Source organism: Synchiropus splendidus, chromosome 1 (genome assembly GCF_027744825.2).
Source record: "Synchiropus splendidus isolate RoL2022-P1 chromosome 1, RoL_Sspl_1.0, whole genome shotgun sequence".
Classification (NCBI taxonomy): domain Eukaryota; kingdom Metazoa; phylum Chordata; class Actinopteri; order Syngnathiformes; family Callionymidae; genus Synchiropus; species Synchiropus splendidus.
The window spans coordinates 46,744,403-46,758,665 of NC_071334.1; the positions used below are offsets into that span (position 1 = coordinate 46,744,403).

Here is a 14,263-nt window from a genome sequence, read left to right on the forward strand (position 1 = left end):
GAGGACTCTCAGCAGCAGCAGCCCATCTCCTCCGTTCAGGAGCGGTGCCACCGAGTCTGTCCTTGCTTATCATTAACAATCTGCAAATAAACAGGACAGCATACATTACATCACTTGCAGCTCCGTGGTCAATTCCAGGAATGTCTTTGAAGCTTTGCTTAATGAAGCCGAGCTCTTGTGTGTGGCCGGCAGAGCGGGCCTTAATAACCCATGACCTCTCAGCTGTTTGACTCATTGATGATATTGGGAGCTTCGCTCCAGGCACAACGTTTGATAAAGACTGACTGGAATGAGTCGAGTCGCCACTGCAGGGCCAGAGCTTGGTAGAAAATACAATAGAATATCACCGATTTACGATACCGCTGTGTTTACATGAGTTGGCCTGGTCCAAAAGTGGAAATGGTTTTCTATAAACGTTTCTTCCTCTTCATGAGTAGCGTGAGCAGTAGCTGCGTCTCGCCATCTGCCATCAAAGTCCTGACTCACTCAAATATTTGGTTGGATTGTTGGCATTTATAAGAGCAGGTCAAATCCAACGCACCTTGCTAGGTCAGTCTTCTGAATTCGACTTTGAGCCAGTGAAAACATTCAGAGCCCTCACCGACCGCGTTGAATGACTGGGCGCATCATATATAGGCCTCATGCCCTGAGTTTGACATGGACTCTAAAGAAGTGGTTCTCAACTGGTCTGGCAAAACGTCACCCCTAAATGACAAACTGAACTTTCTCTCATTCACAGTTTAATAATGTGAAGACTGTGTCGCCCGACTCACCAGCAAACGGCATACAATAGATATTTTAAAAATATATACCGGCGATTTAAAGCTAAAAAAAACAGAGCAGTATCCAGAAGAAGCCCATCACCACAAATAAAAATCTTTGCAGCAGTTATGAATCTTTCTTGTAACTATGGTCAACATTTTTTAACCAACTAAAGCCCACCTTTGTAGGTCCACAATTTACCTGTTTTCATGGTAAACTCAGATCTGAAAAATAACATTTTGGGACATAATTCAGATCCGAAAAATAACAACTACACAACCTATATATATATATATATATATATATATATATATATATATATATACACACACACACGCTTGGTGTAAGGTATATGTAGGTATGGAAGGCAACATGCACTTACAAAATCATACCTTACATCAATATATATTAAAATGGAATCTTATATTACAATGTTGACTGAAAAGAAGCACCAACACAGCCACATCTATCAGTAACATCAGTCCAGAGTCTTTTACCGCCTCCTGTGGTCCCGGAGAGCCCTAACCCAGTAAAAGTTTATACAGCGTATTGACCATTCCCTGCACTTGCTTAGCTAATGAAGCTGTAGCTGGGAGAGGCAGCCGCCGTGTCAACACTGCTTCCTGTTTGATGACACCCTCCGCTAAATTGAAATGTGCTGCTAATGGGGGCCAGTGTTTAAAGAAGAATAAGCCCCAGTAATTGACACAGGCCTGACCTCGTGTCTCACAAAGGGACAAGGCTGGGAAGTCCTGAGTGAGGGAGGGAGTGAGGCTTGGAGCTACTGGTGGGTTTTACTTTCTGTCGGATACTTGTGTGACCTATCAACGGCATTTGTTTTCTCCGGCGAATCGATATCATGAAACACATAAGCTGAATATCATTGTGTATCTGCCTCCAGGGAAGCAGGGCTACTTCATGTAGACACACATATTCAACAATAAAAAGCCACTTTCACTTCATTGGTAATGTCAGCAACAGCTTCTCACTCGTGCTCCTATAGAGCAATATTTAAAGCTTCTACGTTTTCATCAAAAAATAAAGAGAAAATGAAATGTTCTCAGTCAAATAAGCACCTACTTAAATTAACGCCTCATGTGTTTGAACAGTTACTCTTTAAGTGTGACTTCACCATCAATGTCAGATTTATACAACTTCACAATAATTCCTCAGTGAGTTTAACAAAAACAGTGCAGCAAAAAAAAAAAGCCTCCAATAACGCGCCACGCTAATGCAGAATTGGCCCCTTTTTGGCTCTCCACCTCCGACTGTCTCCACAATTGACTGAGAATTGCTGTTTGCTCAAGGTGGCTGACAGGCCGCAGCTCTCGAGTTTACTCGTGAATTGCGGTTAAATATCATCCAAGGTGGCGCGTAAGGGCTGCGGTGACGCGCGGAGACGCGACGAGCCCTCGGAGGCGCGCAGTGGCAGAACCCGAGCTGCGATTTGAAACTTGAAAATCCAAATTTGGAAAAGGCTTGGAAAACGCTGCGTGTCAACAATTTCATTGAAAATCTCCCTCCAAAAAACTATGGCAGAAAAAATGCTTGGTTTTGTTTAACTTTTATTCTGTATAATGCGCTTCAATAAACAGCATTTATTCCTATAATATTGACCTTATCACACGAAGCAGAAGCAGAGTGAAATCAATGATGCTAAATGCCAAAAGAAATCATGAGCCATCGTTTCCGTCAGAATAATTGAGCGTGTTATCTACTTCATCCTGAACTAATCATCGAGCGCCACATCTCGTCCAGCGAACTTCTTTTCTCACAAGGAGGACGTTCCAGGAAATGTTCGGAATCCGTCCCGCGGTGAAACTGATACACCAGTGTATAACGTGACGTTGTATTGTCGATTAATGAAAGCATGTGTTGAGAAACATGAGAGAGCGAGGAGGGAGCGGACCGGCCGCCCGGCGCAGCCTGTCATCTGCAGCCGACAGAGAGCGTCGCTCCGCCGGCTCGCCTCGCCAGCGCTCCCCCTCCTCCTCCTCCGCCTCCTCCTCCTCACCGATAGCGCAACTTCTCTAACGATGTTGACATATTCACACAACACTTGACTGAGGCAGGGTGGTGTTTCGCTGCAAAGCCCTTTTTCAGTTTCCAAACACCTTTTTATAAGTCTGAAGACGGTCCCCTCCACCCGACCTGTCAGAACCACGCCCCCCGAGCCACCCAATTGGTCCGAAAGCGTCAAAGAGCCAATCAAAGGCAGCGCTGCCGCTCGTAACACGCAACACATCCATACAGCATGAAGCCCCGTGGGCCACAGAGGCGCTAGGAAAATCACGGAGTTGGGACCTTACCACCTCTGTGTCTTCTCTCTCCGTGCTCTGGCCGTCAGCGGACTTCTTCTCCTTCTCCCGTCTTTGCCTCAAATGTGCGTGTTTGCGCGCAGAAACAAGAGGAAGGGAGCGCGGAGCGTGTGCGTAATGGTGCGTGTCCCGATCGAGTGAAGGCAGCGGCAGGATTATTCGGCGCAAACATTTTCAACGCTGAAAACAGGAGGACGCTTAATTTTTTTTTATCTTATTTTTTTTTTGGGGTGGGGGGGTTGTTCACGGGAATCTTGTAAACAGCCGAGATAAGAATGCGCCGCAGTCGCGTCCAGAGCTGGTTTGATTCAAGAAGCAGCGAGGAACTCTGACGAGACTCCATGGACACTTGAGAGATTCTCCTCTTCTCCGGCGGAGTTCCCAGAGATTTCTAGGCGTTTAAATAGAGAACAAGTCGTCAACATTCGCTGTCTGCACTTGCATGAACTTCCTGATGAGAGATCCAGTCATACAGGGATCAAGTATGGCATATCATCCGTTTATACCTCACCGGGGGCCGGAATTTGCCATGAGTGCAATGCTGGGTCACCAGCCGCCCTTCTTCCCGGCTCTAGCGCTCCCTCCCAGCGGGTCCCTGTCCCTGCCGGGCGCCCTGGGGAAGCCGATCATGGATCAGCTGATGGGAGCAGCTGAGACCGGCCTGCACTTCTCGTCGCTGGGCCACCAGGCTGCAGCAGCCCACCTCCGGCCGCTCAAGACCCTGGAGCCCGAAGAAGAGGTGGAAGACGACCCCAAAGTTCACCTGGAAGCCAAGGAGCTGTGGGAACTGTTCCACAAGAGAGGCACCGAGATGGTGATCACCAAATCCGGAAGGTGAAGCAGATCTATTTGCTTTCTTTATCTATTTTTTTTACAAATCCAGTTTGCCTGAATTAAATATTTACATTGATCAAATTTGAAATCTGAAAATGACCCGACAAAGTTTTTAAGTAAATACAAAAGTTAAAATATTGTAATTATATTGCCGAACCTGAATTGGAATTATGTACATATGAGTTTCGTTTTCTCTATAGAGTTGTCATTTTCAAATACAATTTTGTTTCATTTCAGTGTTTATCAACTTAACACTGTCAATGTCATATGTTAAGTTTTTTTTTAAGTATTTTAGGATCTATTAGAACAATTATTAAAAATATTAATATGACGCAAACAGGGTTTATGATTGGTTGGCTTTCTCAGTAGTGAAAGGTTTAAATATATCTGCTCATTTATTTTAAAATAGGACAGTTTTGAGGTGTAGCTATTGAATTATTTTGATGTTCTTTATAAATATAACCAGTGTTGTAATTATTATTGTGCATTTTATATTTCAACTCGCTTCTTATTTACTGCTACAATGTTTACATTGACTTGGTGCTCAATGTCTATCACACATTTATGTAAATAAGAAATATATATATATTTGTATCGTTTCGCAAACGATTGACTTTAACACATCTAGTTTCTTTCAAATGAATAACTTTCATTCGAACCTGTTGTGTGTGTGCGCGTGTGTGTGTGTGTGTTAGATCTGACAACCCTGACAGTGATAGCACACACAAAGATGGCGGCAGAAGACTCTGACGAATAATATTAAGGGGAAAACTTTCAGATAGAATTTTAAAATAGGATTAGATTTTATAATGACGTCACTCCCCGCTTTTCGTTGTGTGCAAACACGAAGTTTGGAGCTTCTTGTGCGACACTCATGTCAGCTGCTTTCTCTCTCCGGGTCTCAGGCGGATGTTCCCCCCGTTCAAAGTGAGGTGCACTGGTCTGGACAAGAAGGCCAAATACATCCTGCTCATGGACATTGTAGCGGCCGACGACTGCAGGTACAAGTTCCACAACAGCCGCTGGATGGTGGCGGGCAAGGCCGACCCCGAAATGCCAAAGAGGATGTACATTCACCCGGACAGCCCGGCCACGGGGGAGCAGTGGATGTCCAAAGTGGTCAACTTCCACAAGCTCAAGCTGACCAACAACATCTCCGACAAGCACGGATTTGTAAGTTCAACTAATGTATGTCCATTTTCGATACCTACACCAACATCAATTCTGTGGTCGAGTCCAGTGCGCGCTCGTCGCTGACGCGCTTAAACAACAACTACGCACCTTCTCTTGCAGACCATTCTCAACTCGATGCACAAATATCAGCCGCGGTTCCACATCGTCAGGGCCAACGACATCCTCAAGCTGCCCTACAGCACGTTCAGGACTTATGTTTTCCCCGAGACGGACTTCATCGCCGTGACCGCGTATCAGAACGACAAGGTAGGAAGCACGAGGAGCGCTGAACGGCTGTCATCTGGCTGGCAACACGCGCTTCCTCCCCGCGCTTCCTCCCTCTGCCTCGTTTCTTTTTGCACCATTTTGTTGTCATCAAATATGAACGAGTCAGAGTGGAAGTGCTGGCGAGGCTGCGGTTTGGAAAATATGACGGAATGCTGCGCTGCTTCTATCTTCCTTTTCTTTAATCACATGGAACGGATTTGGCCGGCAGACCTCACCCCCCCCCCCCCTCCCCTCCACCTCCCGCCCCTCCCTCACCTCGACCCCGACCGCTCCACCACGTTGCTCTAGAAAAATAATTCCAGAGGAAATCACGATTATAAAGCTTCATTCGAGCATTCTAACTTCAACAATAGATGCTTTTGCCACATGCCGGTTCACACTGGCCCCGTTTAACCCAAGTCCTCATGAAGCGACGGTACTAGTTTTGACGACGCAAGTTGTAAAGACACGTGCGAGATCAGCGTTACAAAGATTTTCGAAAATATCTGAAGCGCACAGGTGGGTTTTGTGAGCCCCATCTGAGCGTAAATAAACTACACGTGCGAGACAGAGAAGAGAGAAAATGGCAGAAGACCTGTGTTAGAGAGGACAAGTAAAATCCATCTCCCAAAACTAATACACTGGCATTGTGTCTTATTGTATCGACACGCTTCCCTTAAGAGTCAAAGGCCGAGAGTCTGAGAATCATAATGTAGTTACAATAATTTGACTTCCCCCCCCCCCTTCCGCAGCCCTCGCTGTTGTGTGTGTGTGTCTGTGTGTGTGTGTGTGTGTGTGTTGAACTCGGCTGTTGTCGTTTCTAGTCGTCATGACTCGCTGCAAATCGTAAAAATATTTTGTTATCACTTGAAAAACACATGTGAGGGGCACAATACAGGTGTGGAAACGCCCTTTGCGCACTTAAATGGCGACGTGGACTGAAATGTGCAGCATCTTTAATGAAAATAAGTTAAAGGCTAAAGCACATGCACCATGACAAACAATGTTTTATTCGTCAGCTTAGTAGTCAATTAGATTTAAAGTTATAACATAAACGTCACTATTTCTTCCTCAATTTTCTCAATACGGAACCATAAGAATAGAAAACTGTTACAGACATGTATTTAATTCTATTGAAGCACAATCATATTTTTTAAGCGTTACACAGGCGAAAATGTACATATCATGCGTGCGTCATTGCGCACGTTTACGATCCTGAAAATATTGAACACGAAAAGTAAAACGAGTAATTTGTTTATCAGTTTAAAGAGAGTTTCTGCCCGCTTGTATTTCCTTTCGCCTTTCGGAACGCTAAAAAATATGGCTCCACGTACCTACATTAAATGTCGATTGATAGAAAATTGCGACACTACAGTGCAGTAATGTCTACATTTTAGCGCAAAAATACATACGTGTAAGCAAACCAATAATAAACTTTAATGGCTCAAAATTAAGAATAGATAGAAAGTAATTTTCTGTAGGTTAAATATTTATTATCAGAAATCGTCTATTTTAAGGCTCAATGCACAATTTACGCGCGGTTGTTGCGCAAAGGCGATTGAGCGGACAAGCTACCTGTTGAGTAAAAATACATCTTACGGCCTAATTTTGATTTTAAAAATAAAATTTAAAATAAAAAATAAAGGGAAGCTTTTACCAATACTATTTTTTCCAAAATATGCATAACATAAATAAATACATATATATTCGTTAGTGTTAAAAGCAGGTTTGTTTGTTGTAAAAAAAAAATTATTTATTCAAGTGTATAATATAAGGGCTGAGGTGAATGTTGCGTTCAATGATTTGCTTTCTTTGACAGATAACGCAGCTCAAAATCGACCACAACCCCTTCGCCAAAGGATTCCGTGACACGGGCAACGGCAGACGTGAGAAGAGGTGAGTGAAAGTGGATTTGGAGTAAATAAACAGATGACATGGACGCGGCCATGATCCGTGGATTAAACGCAGCGTTTAACCGCAGGGAGTCTCAGCTCTTCATCCTCGCTCTTTGTCTGAGGCTCAACTGGAGATTATCCCATCCAGCTACTGGGACTCTTTATTAACTGGTTAATAGTAGAAATGGGAATTTTGACGTGTCATGGCTTTGACCTGGGAGTTCGGGGTCGTCGACCGGCGGTAATAACGGGAGTGACCGTGTGCAGGAAACAGCTGGCCCTGCAGTCGATCCGCTCGTACGAGGAGCAGCAGAAGAAGGAGAACGGGGCTTCGGACGACTCGTCGGGAGAGCAGGCTTCTTTTAAGTGCTTCGGCCAGGCATCGTCCCCCGCCGTGTCCACCGTGGGCGCCCCACACCTGAAAGGTAGGCTGGCGGACCCCACACTCCAGGCCCGTGCGGTGCTCTCATGTTGACGAATTTACTCCATCATCCACTCGTGAATGTTTAATCGGCGCAAAAATGCACCACAAACTTGCGTCATTTCCATTCATGCACGCTTCGCTGCCCGGCGCTGTCTCTACGCCCGGTGACGTGGACCTTCTTAACGCGGCCACATTGGCCAGTCCCGCTCCTGTAGGTGGCGCTATCGTTATTGCAGTGTATTTTGTCAATTCTCTTGGTAGTTCTTATGAATTAATGAGTAATACTTGTCCGTATAAGTGTCGGTTATGATTGAAATTAGTCGTGTGTTCCAGTAAGTTTGTGTACTAAATATAGCGACAGATAAACGGCAGAAAAGGAGTAGCTGTTGAAATACTCTGGAATTATGATACATTTTGCAAAACATAATAAGTTTCTTTTTTAATTTAAAATAAATAGGTACATACAAAATAAAGTGTCCTGGAATGATTACTGACTGTTAACGCAACATTCCATGCGGTAATAGGTATTAAATATTAAAGCAAAATAATGTGAGTTTTATGACTGATATTTTATGACCTATTTGGAATCATTTCTACTCTTGAAAATACTGTGGTTTGCCGTGTAATTTGCATTTTCTCACTCAGGCGCTAGTTAAAACATAAAAGTTCCACTCGTCATATACTGTGTAAATTTAAAAAATGATATATATTTTTTAAATTTTAAAACGTGTCATAGAATGCATAAAAACTTTAATTAATACTAGAACCTACTGTTACTGGCGATGTGAGGTCCGTCTTATTTGTTGTGCGGCAAAAGAATATTGATTCTTTATGGTTTTATTTTGCTTTTTTTCCTCTATTTTCCGAATATCATGCAAACTAGATCAATTGTTTAATTCCGATGCTTTCAAAATATTTCTTTCAAAACATACACAGCTGCACTGGAACTGTTTTGTTAACGAATAATATATATTCTACATATGCCATGCATCTATTTGAGTGTTGCAGCGGTAGCTCGGTGAATGCAGTATATAAGGTGGAGTCGGGGCATAATTTTAGTATTGATATTTTAATATCTTCCGTCAGATTTCTGCGACAGTGACGAGGACAGCGACGACGAGAGCAAAGATGGGCACCAGAAAGACGGTCCGGACTCCAGCAAGATCTCCACCACCACCGAGGACGCGAAGGAGCACGAGACGAGCCCCGCCAAAGGTCTCCCCTTCGGCCACAGCGATCCCAGCAGCCGGACCCGGGACACCGAGAAGAGCCAAGCGGACTCCCGACACAGCCCCATCACGCTCATCTCCAGCACCACTCGCTCGGCGGATGACCTCAAGAGTCCGAGTCTAGATCCGCCCAAGTCGGACGAGTGTCGGCCCATGAGCAAGGACGGTTTCGCGCCTTTGACTGTGCAGACGGACAGCCCCCACATGGGCCACGGCCACTTGCATAATTTCGGATTTCCGCCGGGTCTAACGGGACAGCAGTTTTTCAATCATCTCGGGGGCGCGCATCCGTTCCTCCTGCACCCGAGCCAGTTCAACATGGGAGGCGCGTTCTCGAACATGGCAGCGGCGGGAATGGGACCCCTACTGGCGGCCGTCTCCTCGGGAGGGGTCAGCACCATGGACACCACCAGCATGGCATCGCCGCAGAGCCTGACGGGAGCCCCGGCGCTGCCGTTCCACCTGCAGCAGCACGTCTTGGCGTCGCAGGTAAAACCAGTTGACCGTGAGCGCGCAGGCCTCAGAGGCCAGACCCCAGCGCACTTGGCCTACTCTTTCTCATAAAAGCCTGCGGTTTCTCGTCATTCACAGCCGCCAAAGTGTTAAAATTAAAGTTGAGGGATTGTCAGACTTTTATCTCAGACACGTTGTTTAGGAAAAAAAAAAAGTCGTCACCACCGGCAGCAGTCCGCCTCGCTCCTCAGCAGGAATTTTAATGTGTAGCCAAAGTTCTCAGAGCCGTTCAGATCGAACGCTTAGAATTTTTGGGAGCGTTATAGGGTGAACTCTTGGTGCACAGGTGTCAGACGCGGACGTTTGTTTGGTAACAAGCGACTTAAAGTCCGGTTTAGCGCGCGAACGCGCCAAAGCAGATTGAAAGATTCAGGTGCTTTGTAAGGGCTTTTAATTGTGAAATCACTTGGAATCGACGGGTTAAGGTTCATTCATTCCATTTGGCAAGTGAGATGGAGTTAGTAATGCGATTGTGAGAGGTGTCGAAGAGCTAGTTGTTTTGAGAGGAAGCAAACACTGAGGCGCAGGAGTTCCACACAGGCGCACTTTTTTGGCTCTTGAGAGATGAGAGGTTTATTACCTCCGCAGAGTCAATAGTCGTATTTGATCATTGAGAAGCGACGGCGCAGGGTTTCATTTGATTTGCTTCTGCTTGTACCCTCAAAGTCGTCCATTTAATACATGATAAATTCCATTAAAAAAAAAAAGTCAGCTCCATGGTGCAATCCAAAGATTGAGCTCATACCAGCACACTATCAGCAGATAGGTCACAAAAATACAGTGCAATAATACACTTGTTACTGTTACGTCTTGGTGGTTTCATTTTCACAACTAAGATGATGACTGTACTTATTGTTGTCAACTTAAAAATGCTAAATATAGCGATAGGTTTTTAGCACGACAAAAGACAATTTATCATTTTTAGATAGCAATGCTGGCTATTCACACCAAATCAGCCACAAGCTCAAGCAGTGGGGTTAGTATTGCTACGTCACAGCATTTGGAACATCATAAATCGCCCAAAAAGTTAGTTCACAAGTCTTTTTAAATAGTGAAAACACTTTCTGTGGGACAACTGCATCCACTTTTGACATGGAAGGTGCGTAAAACTTTCAAAAAGATGGAGAACACTCCTCACACCACCTCAGTATTTGGCAACATCATCCGTTTAATTTGTGACATTTTCCATGTGTTGTTCTAGCAGTTCTGTGTTGAGATACTTCTGTGCGTTGTTTGGATTTTAAAATGTCTGTGTCAGGTGTTGACGCTTGGCTCAGGACACTGGCTCACTTTCTGGCAGGCTAAACACTTGTCATAGTAAGAAAGCAGATGCTGTGTGGAGTTACATGTATCATAAGTAGCAAGAGTTGCGATGCCAGTGGTCAGTGTTGTCGGCATGCACTTGACTGGGAGGATGCAAATAGACGCAGATCTTTATCCTGTGAGAGAAGCTGTTTTGCATGCTGAGACTGTGACCTGGGCTGAAACCCTTCGGTTGAGCTCACCTTTACTCCCCTGAATACTGAATCAAGTGCCACAGTACTTTTAACTCTACCCCAGTTCACAACAACACTAGGGTGCCGTCTGTTTTAAGAACTAGCATTGTGGAACGAAATGATGCAGGGTTCAGTGAGTGCACTATTTATCAAGCAAAAATCTTAGTTGTAGAAGTGAAGGTGGCTGTGAACAATACGATGAACATGAGAGCACTATTTGGCACGGCTTCATTCTCGATCACCTTTTCTGAGGCCATTATTAGAGGGGACCTCTAGAAGTTGTCAAACACAGCGGTGCGCCGCGGAGCCACCATGTCTGCTGACATTAACAACATGGTGGACACTTCTGCCGCTCCCATTGTCGGCGGTGACGCGACACGTTTCTGTCACATACATTGATTTAGTGAAAGAGAAAACGACTGCCTGTATGCCAATAGAGTTCAATGAGTTTAGAAACGCCTCATGTTTTTTTTTTTTTTTTTACCAGAAACATAATCACTCAGCAGTTATGTGAAGACAGACGGTTCAGATAATGGTGCGAAACCATCACTGAACATTTTCAAAAGGTTTCTATCCATAAATCCACGTCCCCTCAGCATCTCCTCACACAATACAGACAAGATACAACCATAAAACAAATCCTGCTGTCTAAGATGAGCTCTCAAAATCTCAAACCATTTATTTATTTTTGTCTATCTTCCTTGTTGGGCTCACTGTTTGTCAGACAACATGGCAACACTTGTGAGTGGCTCGCTATTTGGCAAGTCCAAAAGATAGCTTTACCAGGTCACAGTTTTCACAGGACCACTGTTGCTGTGCTCTGACTGGTTGACACAGGAGGATGGTCTCTGACCCACTGCTCTCCCCCTCTCTCTCTCCTCAGGGTCTCGCCATGTCCCCCTTCGGAAGTCTCTTTCCGTATCCATACACGTACATGGCAGCGGCGGCCGCCGCCTCTTCCGCCGCCGCGTCCTCCTCGGTGCACCGGCACCCCTTCTTGAATGCGGTGCGCCCGCGACTCAGGTACAGCCCTTACTCGCTGCCCATGACGGTGCCCGACAGCACGCTGCTGACCACTGCCTCGGCGGCTGGCCTTCCCTCCATGGTGGCGGGAAGCGGCGACCTCAAAGGCGACGTCATGCAGCAGGTCCCTGCGAGCCCAGTGTCCGGCGTCACCCTGGACTCCACGTCGGAGGTGACCAGTCACTCGTCGGCCATCTCGTCCGTGTCCGTCTCCCCAAAAACTTGCACAGAGAAAGATGCGGCCAACGAGCTGCAGAGCATCCAACGTCTGGTCAGCGGACTTGACTCGCACCAGGACAGAGCACGGAGCGGGTCCCCTTAAGACTGGACTTCTCACCCACTTACGCACCCCCCGACCCCCACACACCTGCCTGTTCCATCGACAAGGATGAAGACTTGAGGGGCTGATGCACTTTGGTGAACTCACATATTTGTTTCTTAAATTAAACTTTGACCCTGATACCGAACAAGTATTGAAACTGAAACGTTGGACGACGTCACTTACACCTTTAGGAGAAGTTGCTGCTGTGTCCCGTCTCCTAAAACGACTTTATTGTACACGTGGAGCGTTTTCTTTATCATCTCTTGTTTGTTTTAATATGCACTCTGATTTCATGTTGACACTACCACAGAAAGCTACCTTTGAGAGACTGCTGTATTTTACTGAGCTCCTTAACTAGCATTTTACACTCCCAACAATGTCACACTTAGCTCGACTTTTCTTTTTTTTTTTAAACTATTTCTGTGTATGCAGAGAACACTCATTTGGCACAGCTTTTCCAGTCATTTGTGAACTTCCGCTTACAAATGTCTGTTCTTTTATTTTTATATTCTCCCACCTTACAGCAAAGATGTTATAAATTGGCTCTTGAATTGAATTATTTAAAGCATTAAGTCAGTGGAAACAAAAAGGTACAAACTAAAAAATGCTCCCACAAAACAATGCGTTAAAATTAACAAATCATAATCAGTATTAGAAATACTATGGCATATTTTAATTTGTGATAATGTCTTGGTCACAAGCTTTTTTCTTTTTGATTTTACAATTGAATGAAACGTTTTCATGTCTATGTTATCCTCATTTTATTTTGTATAAGAATTATGGCACATTTCAATTCTGTATACTGACAAGCAGCGAAAAATCTGGTTATTAGTGATGTAAAGAAATCATTATAAAATAAGTTTCTACATTTGCAAAAAAAAAAAAAAGGCTGATAAATATCCAGAAAATTACATTTTCCGTAATATTATTTAAAATCTTTTTTTAATATATATACATATATTGCTTGGAATAGTTTTCCATAAATTCGCTCTTAACATTAAATACAAACATAAAGTCACAAATTAAAGGACAATCTCTTTAACATTTGCAGTTAAAATGAATTATAATAATAATAAGAAATAATTAGAATTAAGCAGGATTTTTGAAGGAAAAATACTTACTTATAACTACCATATGTAAAGCTACAATCATGAAATCACCACCCCATTTGGTTAATTAATTTGAAAGAATTAAAACGAAATTTGAATTGTTTCTAAAGCATTTATACTTAGCATCTTTTTAATCTGGTCTCTTTACTTTCACCTGACTCTCAAATAGTCCCACAATTGAGTCCAGATTGATCAAAAGCAGTGAAAGGGAAGCAGAATTTCAAAAGTATAAAAGTAAATAAAAGGTAGTGTTGCGTGTACATAGGGATATATAAAATATTTATGTAATTATTTCATATTGTTGCGTGTAAATACAACGGAGTAGTTTTGTTCTAGGGAATTGTTCTTTAATTTATTGTCAATATTCCTGTGTAAAGATAGTTTGTGGGCTCTTTTCATTTGAAAACAGTATGGACCTCCCCCCTGCCCCCTGAGTATCCACACAACTTGTGCCATTGTATTTTCACTTGTGTGTGTGTGTGCGTGTGTGTGTGAAGTGCTACTGTTTAAAAACGCACTGCACCGGCCGCTTGTTTCGTGTGACACCGAGCCCTGTCTTTGATTTCGAAATGCAAGAAAAAAAAAGAAAAAAAAAAGTGCTGCGTAATGGAAATATGAAGGTTTCTCTCGTTTCTTCGGTGGCTTGATTCTGTTGTTGTATCAGTCTAGTTTACAACATCGTGTTCTTTAACGTTTCAATAAAACCCCCTGAAATTTGCTTTGGTCACAACCCGCTGCTCATTTATCGAACCGAAGCCGTCGATCTGTATCTGGAGGAGCTGGTGCAGGCTTATCTAGATCAAAGGGTTGAGTGGAGACCCTCTGAGCTCCACGCACCATACCTGAGATTCCTACCTGTCCAACGGGCTGTAATTGAACGATTTTACAGGTTTCATCG

The 14,263-nt window shown here is 44.0% G+C and overlaps 1 protein-coding gene across 2 annotated transcripts; it reads left to right on the plus strand.

Moving 5' to 3' along the window:
• The first annotated feature begins 3,019 nt into the window (after positions 1 to 3,019).
• Positions 3,020 to 13,978, plus strand: tbx3a (T-box transcription factor 3a). Of its 2 annotated transcripts, none has more exons than XM_053849681.1 (7): positions 3,020 to 3,914; positions 4,820 to 5,102; positions 5,208 to 5,354; positions 7,174 to 7,250; positions 7,517 to 7,674; positions 8,760 to 9,391; positions 11,795 to 13,978. In XM_053849681.1, the coding sequence occupies exons 1-7, from the start codon at positions 3,523 to 3,525 to the stop codon at positions 12,254 to 12,256; spliced, it is 2,151 nt and encodes a 716-aa protein (XP_053705656.1). In that variant the 5' UTR covers positions 3,020 to 3,522; the 3' UTR covers positions 12,257 to 13,978. The 2 variants fall into 2 exon arrangements, with proteins under 2 accessions (XP_053705656.1, XP_053705664.1); XM_053849689.1 differs by having other exon boundaries at positions 4,820 to 5,087.
• Positions 13,979 to 14,263: the final 285 nt, after the last annotated feature.